We start from the raw sequence: 21,866 nt of genomic DNA, 5'->3' as shown, positions 1-21,866 counted from the left end.
ATATAAATAAGTATATATGTTATTTATACACACATAGATACATATATATGAACTATGAAACTGATTATATAGATTGATGAATACATGAGTTTTCTTAGTATTGTGGTTCACATGGTAGGTTCTACTTTGCATTGAATTTTCTTCAGTTACCATTATGTTTGAACATTTTCTGTATCATTAAAAATAGTTCAAAAGGCTTCATGTTTATGACTGCATAATATTTCATCACATGAGTCTGTCTTAACATGGAAGCATTCTTCCACCATTGGACAGTTCAGCAAGGTGTGTGCCTTGAGAGGATGAGGTACCCTGTTTTTTTTCTACTGACACCCTTTGAGTCGAGAATGACCTCCTCCTCGTCTTTTCATTTTCCCACCATAATCTCTGATGTTGGAGAGTCCAATGGAGTCAGGTCGCTGCCCAGTGTAAGAAGTGCATGCGTGATCACGATAGTTAAAGCAATGAAGAATGTATGATTTTGCCCAAAACCAACTGTTTCTTACATCTTCTCTTGTGATCATTTTTTTAAATTGTTTTTGCCTCCTCCACGACTTCCCACCTATCATGTCTGAATGCCTGCATATTCACACATATAACACACACACACACACACACACACACACACACACACACACACATCAGGCCCTGAACACGGGAAGAGCTTCTTAAGGTCCCTGAATGGCATCCTTTTCATCATTCCTCAATATGTACACTTTGCCTAAGAAAAAGACCAAGTGTCTTAAAGGTAAGCAATAGGGAGTTACATTTAGGCCATAGTGCCTACACTTCTGTGACAGTGTGCTGAAAGGCCAAGGCCATAGCATGAACCCCTAGAGAGAGCAGAGCCCATGCACATGAGCATACATTAACAAGACTGGACAGAGCACCATTGTTTTGATATCTTTTTGTTTTCACAGGTGCCCCAGAATGATTTTATGAGTCTTCACCATGACCCATGCCATAGAAAGACAAATATAGTTATAGTTTTGCTGAATCCAGGTTTAGAGGTCCTTGTGCAAACAAAAACACAATTTCTACATCAGTCCAAAGCAAAGCCCAACATCTTGAATTCTATATACACCCCCTTTTATTCCCCTTCTCCTCTAGCCTGTTTTCTTCAATGCCACTGACTCCATTTTAAATATCATCAGTTGATAAATCAATTGGCAGAGATATACAGTGTTCATTCTAATATTGAGGATAACAAATCATAGCTGTAAAATTTTTCAGAAGAGAAGACAACAAACTGCATTTTGCATTTAGAAAGTGGTGTTGGTGTGAGTAAAAATGCTTGGGTTAGCTCAAATATAATAGTTAAGTCAATTCTATGATTTCTTAATAAACTTCTATTAGATGTATATCCAAAGTTATTAGAAGAACTTTGGAAGGTTAGAACTCTTTTAAAACTATAGCTCCTTTAAGAAGAAAATTCCCTTAATTACTAGACATAAGAATTATTGGAGGGGCGCCTGGGTGGCTGAGTGGGTTAAGCCTCTGCCTTCGGCTCATGTCATGATCTCAGGGTCCTGGGATCGAGTCCCACATTGGGCTCTATGCTCAGTGGGAAGACTGCTTCCCCCTCTCTCTCTGCCTGCCTCTCTGCCTACTTGAAATCTCTCTCTCTCTGTCAAATAAATAAATAAAATCTTTTTAAAAAAGAATTATTGGAAAGAGAGCACATGTTTATAATAAAAGATAGGATCAGTCTTTCACATTCAATTTTTCTGTCAGAAGAAGGCAGAAAAGAAGAGGAACTTTCTCTAACTTTGAAAAACAGGGAGAAAAGTTCAATGTTAGGACCCATTCCATTTTTCTGTTAGAGCTGCGGGATTTTGACTTTACTCAAAAGGCAGCATCGAGTTTCATGAATATTGTTACTTTATGGAAACGCCCATCCATAGGCAATGAAAATCTAGCCTAGCAAATGAGTACAAAAACTTTGATCGTACAGATAAATATAGAACATTCAGTCATGTAAGATAAACAAGTAAATTAATATGCCCATGGTTGTCTCTCCTCGGAATACATATCTATTTTTCATAGCTTTGTTTCCCCTTTCCTTTAAATTTAATTTCTTTCATGTATCCTTGTACCTTTCAGTCATTTCTTCAGAGAGTATCCTCTTTATCACTCCCTCTTATTTATGATGATCTCAAGTCAGTGCTGTTTTTATCTGATCCACTTGAGCTCACCCATTTTACCCAAAAGCTAAGGTTTGCTAGCCATCGAAAAAGAATATGCAGCCATCAAAAGAAAGGAAATCTTGCCATTTGCAATGACGTTTATGGAACTAGAGGGTATTATGCTGAGTGAAATAAGTCAGTCAGAGAAAGACAATTATCATATGATCTCCCTGATATGGAGAATTTGAGAGGCATAGTGGGGAGATTTGGGGGTAGGGAAGGAAAAAATGAAACAAGATGGGATTGGGAGGGAGATAAACCATAAGAGGATCTTAATCTCACAAAACAAACTGAGGGTTGCTGCGGGGAAGGGGGTTGGGGGAAGGAGGGTGGGGTTATGGACATTGGGGAGAACATGTGCTATGGTGAGTGCTGTGAAGTGTGTAAACCTGGCGATTCACAGACCTGTACCCATGGGGCTAATAATACATTATATGTTAATAAAAAATTAATTAAAAAAAATAAAAAGTAAAAAGAATATATTGTGTCATCCTATATCAGAGAATGAAATTAAAATTGAAGCCTTAGTTTATTCATTTAAATAAAAACATCAACATTTATATCAAATGTGGATATATAAATATACACCCATCCTTCTTCCCCAGGGATACATAGAGGCTATGTGAGTTCCTTCATTATTCAAAAGAGGGACTTCCCATCATTCGTCAGTTGCAAAATACATCTCTTCTGCTCATGCCCTACCCTGTTCTGTACCATGGTGACAGCTATGTGTTGAGCCCTCTCTGTCTCCCACTCTTGAGAGAAGGGCTATTTTACTAGCCCTTTTATCTGAGACCAATTCATCACAAATCTTCCACAAGCCAGGGGATGCTGCAGGAAAATCTTGCCAATTAGAAGCTTTAGCTGAAATCAGTGAGGCAGTTTAATGTAGTTTATTAGAGTCCGTAAGGCCTCTGGGGACTTCCACACAGCCTATAATATCATTTCTTGTGAATCCATTAGCCATATACCCTATCAAGTCATTTCTTATGGCTCCTTTAAACTGTCTCTGAATCTCACATGTTTTCCAGGGCACCAGATAGACCAGCAATGGTCACAACCATCACAACCAGCACTGTAATAGTGGTTAACATTATATCACATTTTTATAGACCACAAAAATGATTTTTCATATTTTTTATCCATTTTAAGTGTTCTGCCTTTATCTTGGTAGGAAACTTGCTTTGATTGCTAGTTGCCTACTATATTCGCTCATTCTCTCTCCCTTTGTAACAATAACCCGGTGACTGCTTTCCAGATATTTACTAAAATCTTGAGATATGCCAAGGGAAGAAACGTACTTGCTCATGCACATTCCCACGTTTTGGCAATCCCCAGGTACATACTCGTATACGGAGCTCTCTCTTTCATCGGGAGTGAGACAGTAACTGTAATTGCTTGTGGAGCATCTGGAAGTAACATGAATAATGATGATAATAATGACCTCATAGGATGTATAATTGGGGGGATTAAAGAACATTTACAAGCTTATTGTGTCATAGTTAGTGATGAGGTGCCAAGTTTTCTCGCCACCACCCTTTCCAGTGGTATTTCCTGCTTGGATCAGAGAACTAATTATAGTAAACGGTGCCCTTGAACTTGCCCCATCCTCACACATCTGAGAGTATAAAGATACTGAACTGTTGTAGTGTTGTTTTCAGAGACGATTATTAATGTTGTTTTGCATTTGTCTAACAAAATTTGTATAATGTAATCATTTAGTGTTTATTTTATTGTGTGTACCTTCTACTCAGAGGGTTGGCATTATTGTTCCTAACAGTGACGGATACAAGCAGATCATGCCTTATGACCTCTACCATCCCCTTCCTCGGTACGTAAATCAACCATCCTGATGCTAGAATTAGTAAATCAGCCTTCTGCTTCTTTTACGTATCTATGTAGCTGTAGACTGTGTGTTTTCCTGTAAAAGTAAGCTGGTAGATGGCATATTTTGCAACCCATCCTGAGCTCTGCTTCTGCTCGAACTCTAAGCTGGTCATTCAAAAATCGTTTTAAGATAGGATCCTATTACATTGAAGTGGACACAGTCATTGACTCTGATTAGATACAGTGTACGGGTTATGTTGTGTCTTTCTTTCACTCCGTTTGTCCTCTTCTGTTCCTCTGTAGTAGGGCCCTAGGCATTAAAGCCCTGTTGCTAACTGTTAAGCAAACACTGCCGGAGGCATTATCACAGAACCGCAAATGTGGGATTCCAGATGTGGTATAATTCTGCCTAGGGGCTTTAAATATCTTCTTTATGTTGCAGAGAAATTATAATTGTGTACCAAAAGGCAATGTTTTCCCATCCTTATTGTTCAGAACATTTGGGGGACATTTTTTTCTCAAAATACCCAATTCCATGTGCTGTGCTGCTTTTTTAAAGGACAGGCCTTTTTTCAACTAGAAAAGAAAAAAAAGTGACTGAGGAACTTTTAAGAGACCTTGTTCTCTTTATTAATATATTCATACGAAAACTGGAGAGGCTAAAAATAGGCCAGTTCTTGAGTGTGTGATCTGCCACACTGCAAACAGGTCCCCAGACAACATAAATTAGAATCAGGCTTTGACGGAACCCCTGTGCTAGGAGATGCCTTTGCTCTATCTTCTTTGCTCACTTGGACTCGAGGGCATCAGCTCCTCTTTAGAACTCAGAGTTTCCATCAGATCACAAATAGTGTGACTAATCCATGGTAGTTTCCTGAATCTCAAACCAAACCAAGCCTAGAAAATAACTTTATTCTGAACTAAAAAAAAAAAAAAAAAAAAAAAAAGTTTGATTGAAAATTTCCAAATGCTTCATGAAATGGAATCCAAACAGGGGCTCATGAGGTCATTGAGCTCAGCTTCCCAGAGAGGCTCCCCTGTCCTACTCCTTCCAAGTGATCACGCTCATATGCCCTACATTTATAAACGAGTGTATTTGCACAAATATCCATATGTGTATTTAGTGCATACCACACAGGTATGCACACAGAGATTTAGATAATACATGTACCCCAGTGCAAGCTGTCATCCAGCCTCTACTTAAATATTTCCAGTGACTGGTACAGAACCCACTTTTCACCATCCTAACAGTAGCATGTCGAGAGGGGCATTGAATCTTTTTCTTTTTAAGTTTTTCCACTATTAGTTAGCTCCCTCCCACTTTTCTATGACTATATTGATAAAGATGATAAATGACTTCAGAATGCTGATAGATCTGCTGGCTTGATCCAGAACCAAACTTCTATAGTAAATGCTTCTTGAAAAAAGAAATGGAATGAAAATATGAGAAGATGAATTTAACTGAACAAAGATTTCATCTGATTTCAATGTTTCTGTATCTGTAAAATAAGTATCTACAGGACACATACCTGTTTGTGGGAAGGCCATATATTTTATCATAAAAGTAAAGTTGGGTGTCAGGGGTGAACAACATTGAATTTATGTTTTTCTTATAATAGCACTCCTAAGTTTCTTTCATATCTGTGATTTCTCTTGTTTGTATTTCTCCGGTATGACTAGTGCCTGTCTTAGGTTAAACTTCATTTCTTATACGTTCTGATTTCCCCCAAATGTCAGAATCCCAGTATTCTCAATGATAGATTGAAACGGGCCTCCTTAATGTTCTCCTGTGTACACGTTGGCCTGTCCGTGCATCACAATGGAAAAGGACAATCGCAAATAAACAGACCGTATTTCCTACTCCTTGCACTTCTGTTACTGAGCTAATTCTAAAGTTAGATTCTGCTAAAGTTCTGCTTAATTGATAAAATCTTAGTAAATGGAAGCAATTTCTACAAATATGTTTCTACAAGAAGAATTGAGTCTCCAAAATGATCCAGAGTTTAAAACTGAGGCTCAAAAATGGTTTTCAGATGGCAGCTACCTTCTGATCGAGGCAGAAGGCTTTCCATATTGATTATTTAAATGGGTTTTAGACCACAAGTATAGATGACAAAGCAAAGTTAATGAATTTTTAGATTTTTTTCTTGCTTTCAATCTTTGAGACATATACCTGAACATAATAGGAGAACGGAATCTTATTTAATCATAATAAACATACACAAATTTTCCATATCACTCTTAGTTTTGAGAATTTCTTAAACACACTATGTGTTTAAAAAATTTAAAGCCATCAGAATTAAAATACGTGGTATATAAACTCATTTTTTATTCTTCCAGGGCAGGGATCTTGGATATGTGCTTTTATTTCCCCTACCCCAAGCACTTACCTGGTCCCTTTTTTAAGATATTCTAACTGATGCCTTCTCTCAGCTTTTATTATACTTTCTTTAAAGCACTCAGACATGTTTTGCCTTGAAATTCCTCATAACCCTATTATTATGGCAAGAATCACACAATAATTTTTTTAAAAATTTTTTAATAGAAGTATGGATATGATGGACCCATATTATAAATTCTTAGAATAATGTTAGCATCATTTGTCTTTCTGTGATCGCTGACACTGAAAAGGATACTTATTCCTGTTTGTGAAATCACACTATGGGTCAGGTCCAAGTGTTGAGACAGGAATTAATCACTGTCTCTTTAGAAGGGTCAAGTTTAGGGACGTTTGAGTACCAATTAGAAAGTGTGCTTTATTTATGGCATCTTAATGTTTTAAGAGATTAAATATGCATTCAAAAACATATTCCCACTTCACTGTCAGATCAAATCTAATGTGAATATGCACTTACATATCATTCTGAATCAGACCTGTTATCCATATACAGAGGGAAACTCTCCAGAGATTTACATGGAGATAAATGAGAATTGGTCTTAGCCTTTTGAAGAGACACCCTCTACAGAGCTGCTTCATTCTCTTGAAAGGGCTCATAAAGTCTTCTAAGGGCTAAACAGAGGGTCTCAGTTTCTCCATAATAGCATTTTCTTTTGTCTCTCCTGGGGAAATATGCATAGGAAAATACAGTACTTGGCAGCACGTTTAGGCTGTTGGCAATAGAGGTAACAGTTGTTGCCTAGACTCAAAGGGTGCAGAGAAAATGTGGAGGAAAATCCTCTGTTACCTGGGAAACACACCATATCCATGCTCATGCAAAAGAGAAGTCAGGTTCCCAATATACATGAAATCTTACTTAAAGGATAATTGATATCTCCACGGTATGCCTGTGCAATATTTTTACATTTAACTTTCCAAGTAGATTGACTTGGTGACATTTTGTTTCTCTCTCATTAAAATTATATGTCTCCTAATTCTAAGAGAAATCTTGAAGTTCCTTAGCAATCCTCAGCAACAAGCAGAACATATGCAGGAAAGACAGGCTCAGTCTCAGTATTTCTGTTTTTAAAAATTCTATATTCTCTAAATCTGCAGGAGGAGAGAAAAGAATCAGGCAAAAATATCTGTCAGCTTCTGGTCCCAAATACTTCAGAGCTGTGTAGAGATCTAAAAAAAATCAATGGAACTCTCTTAAATGTTATTGATAATACTGTAATCTTCTCCCTTAGGTAACTGTATCTTTAGATTCCAATGCCATCAGCCTTAAAATCCAAACCAAACTTTCTTCACAATTCCCACAGTTCTTTGTCCGGGGAATGCTAACTGCCAGTATCCCTCAACAGTTAGGGAATGAGAAGATAATACATAACATTATTACTTTTGCTTGTTAGTGTAATGATGGGCTGGTTTCAACATCAAAATTGTGCTGAATCCATATAGTCCCAAAGCTGATGATTGTAGAAACAAGGGAGAGGGGATGAACGTTTGGTCTACCTTGACCATTCATGAGCTTCTCAATGTAAAAGTATCCAGAAGCTAAGTGATAAAGCAATGCATTGAAAATAGAAAATAATAGCCCAGGTGCAAGCTGTTAGTGTTAACTGAGTAACCAGTTGTAATCTTGACAAAGATATTGAGTGACATTTAGTAAGCATATATTTTTTATATTTTAATATTATAAATACTAATATTAAGTATCTATATTAAATATTAAATCTATTTTAAATATGTAACTATTTTAAATATTATATATAACATAGATACAGGATATATTTATAAAATATGAAATAATATAAATATGGCACACAGAATATATATTCAAACTATAAGGAGAGGGACCAAATAGCCCTCTTTTGAGTAGGTTACAGACAGCCCAGGTCGCCCTGTGGACAGCTCTCAAAAAATTACTCTCAAAAGAGTTATTTCTTACACTTGACGCAGAGCTTCAAGGTTTCCAGAGCACTTTTGCCAACACTGAATCCTTCGCTCTCCCTCGTCCGCTATTAGGCATTAGATGGCTTTCCGATCTCTGGACTGTAGCTTCTCAGAACCTGATTGCCCCGATAGGCACTGGGAACGGGGTTGGTCAGAAAGGTCACTGAGGAGGTTTGGCAATGTGCATGTCCGCCCTGATGACTCCCCTTGCTTCTGTAGGTGGGAGGCCACCCCGTGGACCGCGTGCTCCTCCTCGTGTGGGGGGGGCATCCAGAGCCGGGCAGTTTCCTGTGTGGAGGAGGACATCCAGGGGCATGTCACCTCAGTGGAAGAGTGGAAATGCATGTACACCCCTAAGATGCCCATCGTGCAGCCCTGCAACATTTTTGACTGTCCTAAATGGCTGGCACAGGAGTGGTCTCCGGTAACTGTGCCCTCTTTCTTTGTTCGTTAGGAGAGTAAGTCCACTCTTCCCTCTCATCGCCATGACCCCGCCAGCTACCCTGGGCAGCTCCCCACTGCTCTCGAGGTGTCCAGAAGCCATCCAGTTTAGCTCCTGACATAGGCACGCCTCAACTCCAGCATAGCCAGATGTAAACATGTAGATATACATAACTTCTTCAAGTTACTCCAAGAAGCCTCTGTCTCTCATAACGTTCCCTCAAGTGGCAAAGAGAGGCCAGGGTCTGTCAAGATTCAGTGAGGCCAAATGACTGATCCACAATGTCTAGAAGCTGCTCTGATGATAGAGCTCAGTAGACCACAGTTGGGTTTTAGGTTTTATTTCTTACCCCAAAAGGGTAAAGAGTAGATGCCGATTAAAACTATCTGTATTTTCATTGAAAAAAATGTGAAATGGAAATGGAAAAATAAGTAGAACAGGGAGGAAGTAGGATAATTAAAAACAGAACATTCTAGAACATAGGGAGACTATTGCAGCAGCTTAAATAATATGTTATTTGGGGTTTCCTAGCTGCTAATTCAAAAGGTTTAAAATGGCAAAAGAGATAGAAAGATAAGGAGGTAAACTCTGTGCCCCGAGCCACAGAGTTGGCAAAAGACTTCTTACTTCACTGTGTGGCTTTGGGGCAGCAGGATCAGAGCTGTGACGTTTCTCTCTATCTAGACTTGCTCCCTGGCATCTAGAAGCACTGGAGGTGCTGTCTACATCTGGTCATTGAGTCAACCCCCTGAAACATTTTTGACCATGTCAGTGTAGTCAATCGGATTAGCCATGCTGCATTATAAATTTACTATGATGGCAGTTTACAAAGGGTTAATGTCCATGTGGGAGCTAACGAAGTGACTAAATAAAGTCAAATGCAGTATTAGTAATCAAAAGTGAGCGCACTCTACAGTTTCTTTTCTCCTTCTTTTTGTGGCTTGGTTTGGGACTCAGCACACGGGGGTGCTTAAGGAATGCTGCCGAACTGATCTAAATCTAAGAAATTGAAAGTGATTGAATTTTCAGCCACCTTCACCCTAAATAGCCAAATAGAACAAAGACTCCATGAATGGTAAGAAATGGTACCAAGCCACCGGGAGTCCTTAATCTAAAAGCAGCCCTAAAAAGACTCTTGGGTGAGAAACGAGGCAAAGGAAACGAAGCTTGGCTATGAGTATCCTCTCTCTTGCATTCTCCTTCCAGTGCACGGTGACATGTGGCCAGGGCCTCAGGTATCGTGTGGTCCTCTGCATCGACCATCGTGGGATGCACACAGGAGGCTGTAGCCCCAAAACCAAGCCCCACATAAAAGAGGAATGCATCATACCCACTCCCTGCTATAAACCCAAAGGTAACTCAACAGGTGCTCTGTTACGGGTCTTTTCATTGTTCCGTGTCTTCTTTGGGGACTGTTAGAAACTCCTGGGATAATTTTAAAGATCTCTGGTGTTCTTAATTAACCCTTGTATGGACCTTAGACTCTACTAAGTGGACTTAACTCTTCCTAAAAATCTTTCCAATCATTTTGCTTGCAAATTGTTATTAAGTGCTACATACTTACATAATTCTCTCCTGGGCTGTGAAGCTGTTTGAAGACTGTTGCTGAAAAGTATCAACTGCATGTGCTTAAAAGGAGATATTGTAGAGATGTTGGAGAAATACATGTGTAATTTACTAGTCACATTTCTTGCTGTTAAAAATAATGCGGTCAATCAGTCAATCAGAGAGTGTCTACTTTGGGAAGAAGCAAATGAGTTAGGAGACCTCATACTTCACATAGCTGAAACAGAAAGGAGTTGCTTCTTAAATTGAAAATGAAAACATTAATATGAGACAAGATTCCAGAACCATAATTTGAAATGGAAATCTGGAATAAATCGGAATTTAACAGATACTGCAAATAGTTTATAAAAAGCGAATTTTAGAGAAGTTCTACTGAGTGAGCAAGGTTTGTTAGAATTGCACAGACTGGCACTTACGCTGATTGGACTTACTTTGCTGATATTGCTGCCAACCATGTCAAGAAAATAGAAAACACCCAAGTCGCAAACAATTCAGAAGTAGAGAACTCCTTATTATAAGCTACCTCCTATTATTAAATATGATTCCCTTTTGTTTCTTTTTCTTTTTTTTTTTTAAGATTTTATTTATTTATCAGAGAGAGAGAGGGGGAGAGAGCGAGCACAGGCAGACAGAATGGCAGGCAGAGGCAGAGGGAGAAGCAGGCTCCTTGCTGAGCAAGGAGCCCGATGTGGGACTCGATCCCGGGACGCTGGGATCATGACCCGAGCCGAAGGCAGCCGCTTAACCAACCGAGCCACCCAGGCGTCCCTTACATTTCTCAGAAAATCAGCCACCGTGTACCTCTTTATTTACTATAGAGTGCCCTTGGTGGGAGTGAATGCCATCATGAAATCTAAATAATATGATGGAAATAAAACCAAAAATACCCCAAATCCTGATTCAGCGTAATAAATACATCTCTCTCCCTCCATTTCTCAGTAAACTGAAGCTCAGTTTCCTCATCTGTAAATGGGGCTAGTAATAGTAACTACCTCAGAGATCATGTGAGTATTACATGAGATATAGTGCAGACAGGATGCTTAGCTCACTGCCTGAATATTAATTAATTAATTAATACAGTCCGTTCTCCACATGTGTCATCTTCCACTCCTGACTATCATCAGCATCCTCAGCTACAGGAGGAAGAGGCCACCAGTACCTCTGACAGGATCCGCTTCCAACAGACAATAGAGAATGGCAGGCCTCACAGTGCTGGCTGAACACCTCCTCACTGAAACAGAAATGGCAGACACAGCACGGTTGCCTGAGTCACTTAGTTGGGAGACATGGGCTACCTGTAAAACGATGTATGCATAGGGGGCCCGTGTCCCTGTGTTTAAACGTTAGCAGATCCTTCCGGCCTTAGCGGTTTTATGTTTCTCACTCGCTTTGTCTTCTGACAAGAAAAGATTGCTGCACACAGAGGACAAGAAGTGATGCCCCTAACTTAAATAGTCCATTATTTATTAGCGCTGTCTTTACCAGGCCGCTTCAGAGAAAGAGAAGCAGTTTGTGGTTAACTATCAAGAATGAAATCTGGATTTTCACAACTAAGTAGTGAGCGTGGCTCTCTAAACATCATTAAAATGCCATATAATTCTATGGTGTATGCATAGAGAGGCATATTTCTTTCATCTTTACAATTATATGTCATAAAATGGTGATAGAGCTTCACTGGCTCATACTATAAAGGCAAATATCCCTATAAATGATCCTAATAAATATGTCAAAATGGGAATCTTGGCAGTTACTTCTGTAGGAGCAGTTAGAACCCCTGTCTTTCTTTTTCTACTTTACAGTTTTCTGGTTTTTTTTTTTTTTTCAGGAAGTAGTTAGGAAGCTTGTCCTGAATTATGTGGCCAAAGCTAGATAAAGAGGTGAAGCAGTCAAATTATGGGTTATGGGCCCTAAATTGTTCATATTCTGGCTGTCCATGAGCCTTAAGGGGGTGCGGGAGGAGCCAGAGACCTAAAGCAATGTTTTGTGAATTTTGGAGTGGCAGCCTAGTTTGTTTGTGACAATGTGGCATAGATCACTTCACCAGAAAGAAAAAGGAAAAACGAGTCAGAAATTGTTGAAGTATTACAGTATAATTTATTGCACTTTGTGTTCGTCTCTAAAGATAAATATTCTATCTTTTTAACAGGAAATCATGAAGAGATGCTTTGATGACTCTCTGTATACATGTTAAGTCAGTGTTACTAATGACTTTCATAATAATAAAAAAAAACTCCTCTTTGCTCTTCAACATAATAAAAGGGCAGCAAAAAGACTAGTAGATTAGTATTACTAAACATTTTTAAAAAATTTTTTCTTGATATAACCATCCTCAGAAACAGGACTTTATAATAAAAAAAAAAAAGAGGAATTTACCTAAAAACTTACCACTTGCAGTTATTGGCATGGTTTCTAGGTAGTGCGAAATCAGGAACTGGTGAGGAGATAAAGGAATTTCTGTAAAATTCCAAATTGGTTCTAACCTCTTCTCTCTTATGTGCATGCACTTAATTCTCAGAGAAGCTTCCAGTAGAGGCCAAACTTCCATGGTACAAGCAAGCTCAAGAGCTAGAAGAAGGAGCCGCTGTGTCAGAAGAGCCCTCGTAAGTTTTAAAAACTGCAAGATGTTTTGCTTTTGAAACTGATTGGTTTTAAGAAAGTCATGTCTCACTGGATGTGGCTTCCCTAGGCTTTGAACCAGGTGGAATCCTCTTGCCAAGGGTCGAAATGAACCTTGAGGGCTGTCCCACTGGAGATTTATCAGTTCCTGGGTATTTCTCAAAATGTCTGATTGCGTGTTTGCTCTCTAAATACTTTTCAGTTTGGAAGTAAGAAAATGAAGGGGGATCGCCTCCCCCTCTTCTCCAAAATCTGACCTCCTCTTTTCCAAAGGGTCAAGGTGAGAAGGCCCAGCCTCCCTATGATGATGTAACATAGATTTGATGGGAAAGTCTGGGCAGCTTTTCACATTCCTTATATCCCAGCTTTGCAATATAGCCACTCACAAAAGATAAAGCATTGGTAAAATACGTCTGAAGGCAAAGGAAGTATATTAGCATGTAGGATATGAAATGGTTTCTAAATTCAACCTGTAGTTTAAATTTCACCAGAGATAAAAATTAACAGTGTAATCTATATATTCAATAGTAATTTAGAATTTTCTCAGATCCATCTTGTTTGGATCTCAGTTGGATATGGTATGCCAGACCACAAATTGTGTTTCTGAATCACACCCAAAACAGCAGAGGATTAAAAAAGAATTTCAAAATTTCAAGATTGGTATGACCAAAGTTCATTTATAGAGAAATGAAATTTGTTTTGCGGTCACTTGGTTTCACATTTGACAACGCGTTTCTGACTTAAAAGAACAATAAGCAAAACATAAATTAATTTTGTGCTGTGAAGTTACTACAGCACCTTTTCCTACTTTTTGGAAAAATGACTTTTAAAAAAAAGCAATTAACAATTGCAGAACCTTGGAGGAAAGGCAGTGTTTAAAGATCACATTGCAACCTTTACATGACTATATGAGGACTTAAAACTTTTTGTTTCTCTCCGGCTAGTGCCCGGCTGGACAGGCCTTTTTGCTGCTAGAGAGGAAGTAAGTGGTTTATTTTAGATGGGGATTAGCTCTTTATCCACTAAGTCCCTGTTTAAGACACAGAAAGATGCCGTATAATTGGAGCTAACTGTTCCTATATGCATTCTTAGGTTAGATACATTTAAAATGAGATATATTATTCTATGTAAATAAACTCTGCTCTCTTGTACACAACATTTTGTCATTTGGTCTGAAGCATAACCCTATATACAGTATCGCATTATAACAGATGTTAAATAATATAATAAAGTTGAAATTAAATCAAAACATCTTATATCAATAATTTAACATCTTTCCCATTATTAGATAGCTCTCAAAATGAAGGTTTTAAGTGGAGCTTAATGCCCCTGCAGAAGGATTGCATAGACCCTGGTCAACCATGTTTTGTAACGAGAGTTTTCCAACTAAAGGTCTGATTAAGATGCATTATGTTTAACTTTAATCTTAATAAATCCCTAAAGTAGTTAACCACATATATTTCACCATTGAAACTATAGCCATATATTAGATTATTAAATTTTACTCCCGGTGTAATGGAATTGCCATCTTGGCATGATTAATTTGAATTGAAGTAGATTGTAATTGGAGCGCTGGTGTCGGGTAAAGGAAATGTATACTATTATGCTCAGAACAATAATTACTTTTATACCAAAACGAAATAAGTGACAGCTGTAGAATAATGTAATGAAAGATATATGGTTTCCACGTCTTAATGCACTTTACATGTTTAGCACACTGAACCCTAGGAAGGGTCCAACATGTCACATTATTTTTTTTATTGATTTTGAATTTAAAAAAACATAATTTTGCATGGTCTTAATTCTTTCTTTTCTAAACCACATAGACTAGTTTCTAAATGTATGCAGCAACCTATAATTACTCTCCATAGTATAATGAACAAATGATATACTGTCAGCAAGTCTTTTCCTTCCCCCCACTGAAGAGACTCACATTGCTTAAATTAAATGGTAGTGTTTAGAAGCTGTGGCCGTCACTCCTGAACTCATCAGAGAAGCCTGAATCGTGGTCTAGAACTATTATCTCTCACTTTGGCTCCAGTCTACTATGGAAGAGTTCCATAGTAAAAACAGTAAATATCATTTAGTTCCCTGATGTAAAATAAAAATATTATCGCCAGCCTATCTCATTAAATAATATAGGAAAACCAGTAGCTTAAAGTCTTTAGCATATGGAGATGCTGTTAGTGAATACTGGATGCTTGTGGCCACCCCAGAATGAAAAAATAATAATAATAATTGGTTAGCACTCTGGCCAAAGATATGTTGGAAAGTAATCACTCTAAGGTGTGTTTAGGAAAATAGAAAAGAAAAGAAAGAAACTCTGATTAAAAAGTAAACACTGAATTTCCAAGACATAACTAAAACTTTATAGAACAGAAGCATGTACTGGTATGGTTGTTCCTCTGAACTGAACGCCATGTAGAAGATACACATGCAGATATCAGCCAGAGAACACCTAAAATTGGGTGCCGAGGTGGCTTAGCCAGTTATGTGTTGGCCTTCAGCTCAGGTCATGATCCCAGGGTCCTGGGATGGAGTCCCGTGTCGGCCTCCCAGCACAGCAGGGAGTCTGTTTCTCCTTACCCCTCTGCCCCCTGCCCTGCTGGTGCTCTCTGTCTCTCACTCTATCTCTAATAAATAGTATTAAAAAAAAAATAAAATTGGGGCGCTTGGGTGGTTCAGTGGGTTAAAGCCTCTGCCTTCAGCTCAGGTCATGATCTCAGGGTCCTGGGATCAAGGCCCTCATCAGCCTCTCCGCTCAGCAGGGAGCTTGCTTTCCCATCTCTCTCTGCCTGCCTCCCCGCCTACTTGTGATCTCTGTTTGTCAAATAAAAAAATAAAATCTTTAAAAAATAAAAAAAATTGAAAAATAAAAAATATTAAAAAATAAAATCTTTTAAGAAATCAAAATAAATAAATAAAACCTATTAAAAAGAATATCTGAAATGAGTATCACAATGAAGTCACAATATGGTAATGCCCTTAATATATTGAATTCATTGTATAAAGTTGCAGCTTTATTAAGAAATACTTGTAGACATGGACTGTTTTTTTCTAGCAACAGATGGGTTTATTTATGATGTGTTCGATTCATATGACACAAAGGATGGAACAGCATGATGAATATCTTCCTATTATATAAAAAAGTATCTCCTAACCCATTTGGGAGAGTTTTACCCTCTAAATTGATTTTTCGCTAGTGGCCATGGTTTGTCTTGATCCAGGCATATGTTTTTACCAGATTTTTTGGACAACCCATGGCAAGAATCTTTAAGCAAGGTATTTTTGTCTCTCCTCTTCGAACAGGACAGTGTGAACAAGATCTAACCCTAAACAGATACGTAGTCATGTGGGGCTTTACCCAGGAAAGCTGATTAAGCATGGGCAATCCTTTTTTTTCCTTGTAGCCAGATTTTTTTTTAATTTAATTTTATTTTTTTTCAGTGTTCCAAGATTCATTGTTTATGCACCACACCCAGTGCTCCATGCAATATGTGCCCTCCTTAATACCCACCACCAGGTTCACCCAACCCCACACCCCCTTCCCTTCCAAAACCCTCAGTTTGTTTCTCAGAATCCACAGTCTCTCATGGTTCGTCTCCCCCTCTGATTTCCCCCAATTCACTTTTCCTTTCCTTTTCCTAATGTCCTCCATGTTATTCCTTATGCTCCACAAGTAAGTGAAACCATATGATAATTGACTCTCTCTGCTTGACTTATTTTACTCAGTGTAATATCCTCTAGTCCCGTCCATGTTGATACAAAAGTTGGGTATTCATCCTTTCCAATGGAGGCATAATACTCCATTGTATATATGGACCATATCTTCTTTATCCATTTATCCGTTGAGGGGCATCTTGGCTCTTTCCATAGTTTGGCAACTGTGGCCATTGCTGCTATGAACACTGGGGAGCATATGGCCCTTCTTTCCACTACATCTGTATCTTTGGGGTAAATGCCCACTAAAGCACAGACAGTCTTATAAATAAGTACAGTAAGGTGAATTTGCCTTTGAGGATCCTTGCTAAGGAGTCCACAGACATTCCTGCTACTCAGTTAACACAGAGGGAATTATGGTAAGAGACAGACTTCTAAAAATAATAAGATTCTGGTCTGAGTTGCATTTTTACGAGGCTAAGAACCATCCTCTTCCAGCACTAGAAAGGGGCAGATGGAATGATGGAAATTTGTTTCTGAGAGGACGGCACCATTATGCTTGCCTCCAACTGATAAAAATATCATTTAGGATTCATTATTTATTTATTTATTTAGTTAGTTAGTTAGTTCTTAGATTTCCTCAGTTACTTTTTTTTATCATTTTCTTTATTGTTTAGTGTTTTGTTAGTTTCAGGTGTACAATATAGCAACTCAGCACTTGCATGGATCACCCAGGGGTCATCACGACAGGTGCCCTCCTTCGTCCCCATCAGCTCTGTCACCCATTCCTCCCACCTAGCTCCCCGTTAGTAACCATCAGTTTGTTCTCTCTAATTAAGAGTTCATTTCTTGATTGTCTGGAATTTACATGTCAGATTGAGCCCAGCTGGTTGCTTCCACTGTCAAATATATGGGAATAGCTTTCTAGGTATTTTTGAATTTCAGAATTTCACTCTTATTTGCTGAGGGATCAGAACTGCAATGTGGTAGTGTAATTCTGTTCATTAACCAGGTAGAAGCTTAATACATTACTGATTTGAATTCCTATCTCCTATATTTAACCTACCTTCAGTCTTAGGTGGAGCTCTTTGCGGAAACACAACCACCACCTCAAGCTAACTACATGCAGCGATGGCTTTGACAGCTCCATTTCTTGGACAGAAATGATACAGTGGGGTCCTCTAGGACCCAGGAAGGCAGTACGTCTACTGTTGCTGCACGGGAAATTAATCAGCTAGCCTTCCTAACAAGTCTGATCTTGTTTGGAATAGGAAGGAAATTGTTCATTTCCTTAATTCCCTCAGGCCACTAACAGGCCCCTCAGTGCTCTGAAAGGTGTCATCTGTTAAGGAAGGCATACGAAAAGGCTATGGCCTGATGATCCTGATGTCCTGCCTTTCTCTTTTTGGACTTTCTGCTCTCTGAATCAAGTCATTCCAGAAAGAGGGAGGAAGGATCCATTGGGTACCTAGGGAAGCCAGTTTCCTCCCTGACTTATTTCAGCTGCCAGGAGTTCTGCTTAGAGGGCTCTGAGCAAGCAACAGGTGACAGGTGACTACTTTGGACACGAGGTGACCAGCACAACCATTTCAGCAAGCCAACCCTCCTTCAGACATTATCATGTACCGGGTAGGGAGTGGGTGGCCCTCTATGCCTATCTTACCCCTAAAAAAAAATCTTAGCTTATCTCATCAGATTTTCAGTTAACACCTTTATTTGCACGGTTAAGAAAACATTTTTATGCTTCAACACAATAGGCCTTAAATGCATTTCCATAAATAACCTTGGTGTAAGCCATTTAAAAAAAAAAAAAAAAAGGATGAAGCACAAGGAAAACAAGCAGGCCAAAGGCCACAGTGATATCTGGATGCCAGATGGCATCAGCTTAGTGATGGGGCTGATTCAATAAGAAGCAAAGGGAAATTCCTGTCATGCATCTGTGTGAACAGAACCCGTAAGGAATTAGATACAGAAAGGGAAGTCAGTAAGAGTCGCCATGGTGATCCTAGAGTCATTAAATGCCTTATTTACCTTGTTGGAAATAGTATTTAAATATATAATATTTGAGCATATGTTTACATGAGTCCATATTTATATCCAGGAAAGTTGTCTGAGAATGTGGGTGGCTGAACTCAGCAGTTAAGAATGTGAATTCATATTTTAAAAAAAAAAAAAAGTGACTAGAAATGTTAATTGTGTGACATGTGTTTTTATATTTTCCCCCAAAGAATATTCAAGGAATCAAACATCAGCAATGGATCCAGATACTTTTGCTGTTTATATCCTCAGCACAAGGTGCCTGAATTATTTTCTCTTCATGAATCTCAGGCTACAGGAAATAAAAGGAATATCATATATATATATATATATATATATATATATATATATATATATATATATGTCTTGAGAATCAAAAATCATCTCATCTAAGATCAAGCAGTTTAAATATGATCTGTAGATCATTAAGCCAACATAAGGGATGTTCAAGCAGAATAAGGTTGAGCATTAGAATTACAAGATGAAAAAAAAAAAAAACTACAAAAGCCTTTAATTTTGAGAATTGGCACATCATAGAAACTAAAGCCCTATACTGCCCAATCAGCCTTAACCCACAATAGTCATGACCTTGCTCACTTTCAACTCCTTCCTTTCTGGCTTCCTTCCCATCTACCCAAGTCATTCTCTTCCATCATGCTCTCTGCAAGAGCACACTTAATATAAGTTCTCTGGCTGATTAGGTATTTTAGATGACTATGGAGAGTCCACACACCTGCTAAATTGTTCACATCTCCTAACAAAAGAAGCTAAATTTGCTCATAAGTCACCTGCTCTGTCCCAAGCTTTGCTCCAGTTGCAAATACTGTAAAAATAAACCCAGTAGTCCTTGCCTTCAAGGAACCTTGAGTGTGTCATCACAGGAATGGTAGGGTTGTGTCCATAGTCCTGAAGGTTGGTCATTTATCCACAGACTGAATAAGTGAGCGAGCTGTATTTTAAAAATGCAATCTGGTGTTTCGGTATGCACAGCGTGATAGTGTTATGGATTTAAAAAGAAGTGTAAGAAAATTATTTATTGAATTCCCAAATCCTCTCCACAACCATATGTTTTTCTGAGTTAAAATATTAGCATAGTTCAGCTAGGGTGTGGTAATTCACAAATATGAGCATAAATGAGAGAAGAACACAACATACATGGAAAGAATTGGGGGATGTTGATAGAACTGATGTTTGGCAGATCGCAGTAGAACTTAGTTGAATCTTTCACTCCAAAACCAGTACTTGAGGAAGGATTATTGGATATTTTCACATAGCCAATGATCAGGTATTTTGTATATGTACAAAATATGTACCTCAGCAATCCTCACTTGTACATTGAGAAAAGGCTGCAGAAACCATAAGTAATTTCCTAAAATTGAAATTTTTTTCAATACACCATGCTTCCAACTATGTGAGTCGGTGAGGGTTGAGTCTGTGTATTTGTGGGCTCAAACTAAGGAGACAGCCCTGCTGAGATCTAAGTAAAAAGCAGTTTAATTATTGATCAGACCTCCGTAAAGAGCAACAATATGCCCAGCAGGGGTGAAGTGTGGGCTCCCATGAAAGACTGGCCTGGTGTTCTTCTCGGGTCCACCACCAGCTACAGGAGACCCTGGACAAGTCACTTAACCCTTTGGCTACAATTTCCTCATTTGCAAAATGAGCATAATAACAAAGATTATGACAAAGATTAAGTTAGTGCATACAAAGTACACAGTATACAGGAAGCTCCCTTCCTTCCATAACTTTCAGTAACTGGGATTATGACTGGGCCTTTTCCAGCATCATGCCTCTTCCCAGAGAAACTTGCAGGGAATAAAAACATGTAATAGTCACTTATTTACAAATGCAGAAATCGAGGCAGATATTGTATCTACCAGTATGGGAGAGAAAAGTACAGTTTAAGCTGAAATTCAGCCAGTGGTGCCCCAGCTAACACCACCGTCTTGCCTCTCTTCTGTACATCGAGCCTTTTTCCATTGCAAGCATCACACTCCCAACAGAAATTATTCTAGAGGACAAAGCTTAACTACCTCTTTTTGACTAAAAAGGGACCTACGGGGAATTGCAAAAATTAATAAGGAAAGTTAAGAAAGAGCTTGGGTGGAAAAGCATCCTCTCTCAACTCTGGGTTAAACAGAGTCGATCCCCATAGATTGTTCCCAACGTGCAACGAGACAGAAATATCAGTAACAACCTCGGCAGAGCAGACAGAGCCATTTTTATGTAGTCATTAGAAAAAGCTTTATTGCAAACCAAGAAGTTCTAAATTTGTCAGCCCCTCCCAAGGCCTCCACTGATTGCTCATTCTGTAGCTACTTTCAGAAAACTAAATCTGAAGTATTGCTCAGCTCTGCCCCAGAGAGTGACAAAGACAAATTAATGGGATCCACGTGTGCCAAAATAAAGTATGGATCCTGTCACCACCAATATATGTTAAGTCCATTAAGGTCATTTTTAATGAACTGAACTTTTCATTGGGAAGCTTTGCCAAACTTGTTGAATTAAAGGAAAGAAACCTTTACAAAGTTGCAAAATAAACCAATTTCACTCCACGTGAAGAAAAAAAAAAAAAAAGGTCCATGGAAAGTTTTCTGAGTTTACACTATTTTAGATTTTTATCAAAATCTGGGAAAATGATACGCATTAAAAACTCCATTTTGGTATTAAGTTGAAAACTACAAATGCACTAATAGCATTGTAAGCTATAATGGCATGCGAGTCCCTGGGACATGGCTTTTTAAATAATCAGACCAGCCTCAAGGAAAAATCCAACTTTTAAACTGTGTGTGTTCTGTATGTATAGGTCAGAAAAGCAATAGGAAAGGAAGATGATCTGAAACGACTCTCACAGCCTCATTTTCTGTTTGCAAAGACTTAATTTGGCTCCGTTTGTATCTGCTGCCTACAGTTAGTGGCCTATCTTTTCTTTTTTCTGTGCATTTTGAGTTTCAAAGAGTAGACGAAAGAGAGGAGCTCTTCTTGGGTTCTCGTAATGTAGGAACAACTCCAAAATGCCTCAGAGCGTTCACTGGGGTAGCTGCTTGTGTGATAAGACAATGTGACATCAGAGTTATGGATAAATTACTGAAGGTAGCCTCTGGCTCACAGCTGCCCCCAAATCCTTGTCTTCGATAAAACAACATTTTTATTGAGATTGAATCGAAGTGTGATAGACATAGAATTTAAACTTGCCTCAAGC

The 21,866-nt window shown here is 38.6% G+C and overlaps 1 protein-coding gene across 3 annotated transcripts in view; it reads left to right on the top strand.

Annotated features, from left to right (window-relative positions):
* Positions 1-21,866, top strand: part of ADAMTSL1 (ADAMTS like 1) — a 920,800-nt gene that overhangs the window by 699,033 nt on the left and 199,901 nt on the right. For 2 of the 3 annotated variants that reach the window (XM_032306889.1, XM_032306887.1), the window contains 4 exons: positions 3,964-4,014; positions 8,563-8,767; positions 9,992-10,139; positions 12,867-12,951. In XM_032306889.1, the coding sequence (XP_032162780.1) occupies positions 3,964-4,014; positions 8,563-8,767; positions 9,992-10,139; positions 12,867-12,951 (489 nt within the window). The remainder of the gene's footprint in view (positions 1-3,963; positions 4,015-8,562; positions 8,768-9,991; positions 10,140-12,866; positions 12,952-21,866) is intronic. The other variant, XM_032306886.1, reaches the window with a different exon arrangement.

This window comes from Mustela erminea, chromosome 12, assembly GCF_009829155.1.
Source record: "Mustela erminea isolate mMusErm1 chromosome 12, mMusErm1.Pri, whole genome shotgun sequence".
Taxonomy (NCBI): Eukaryota; Metazoa; Chordata; class Mammalia; order Carnivora; family Mustelidae; genus Mustela; species Mustela erminea.
This window is presented reverse-complemented; position numbering and strand designations above follow the sequence as displayed.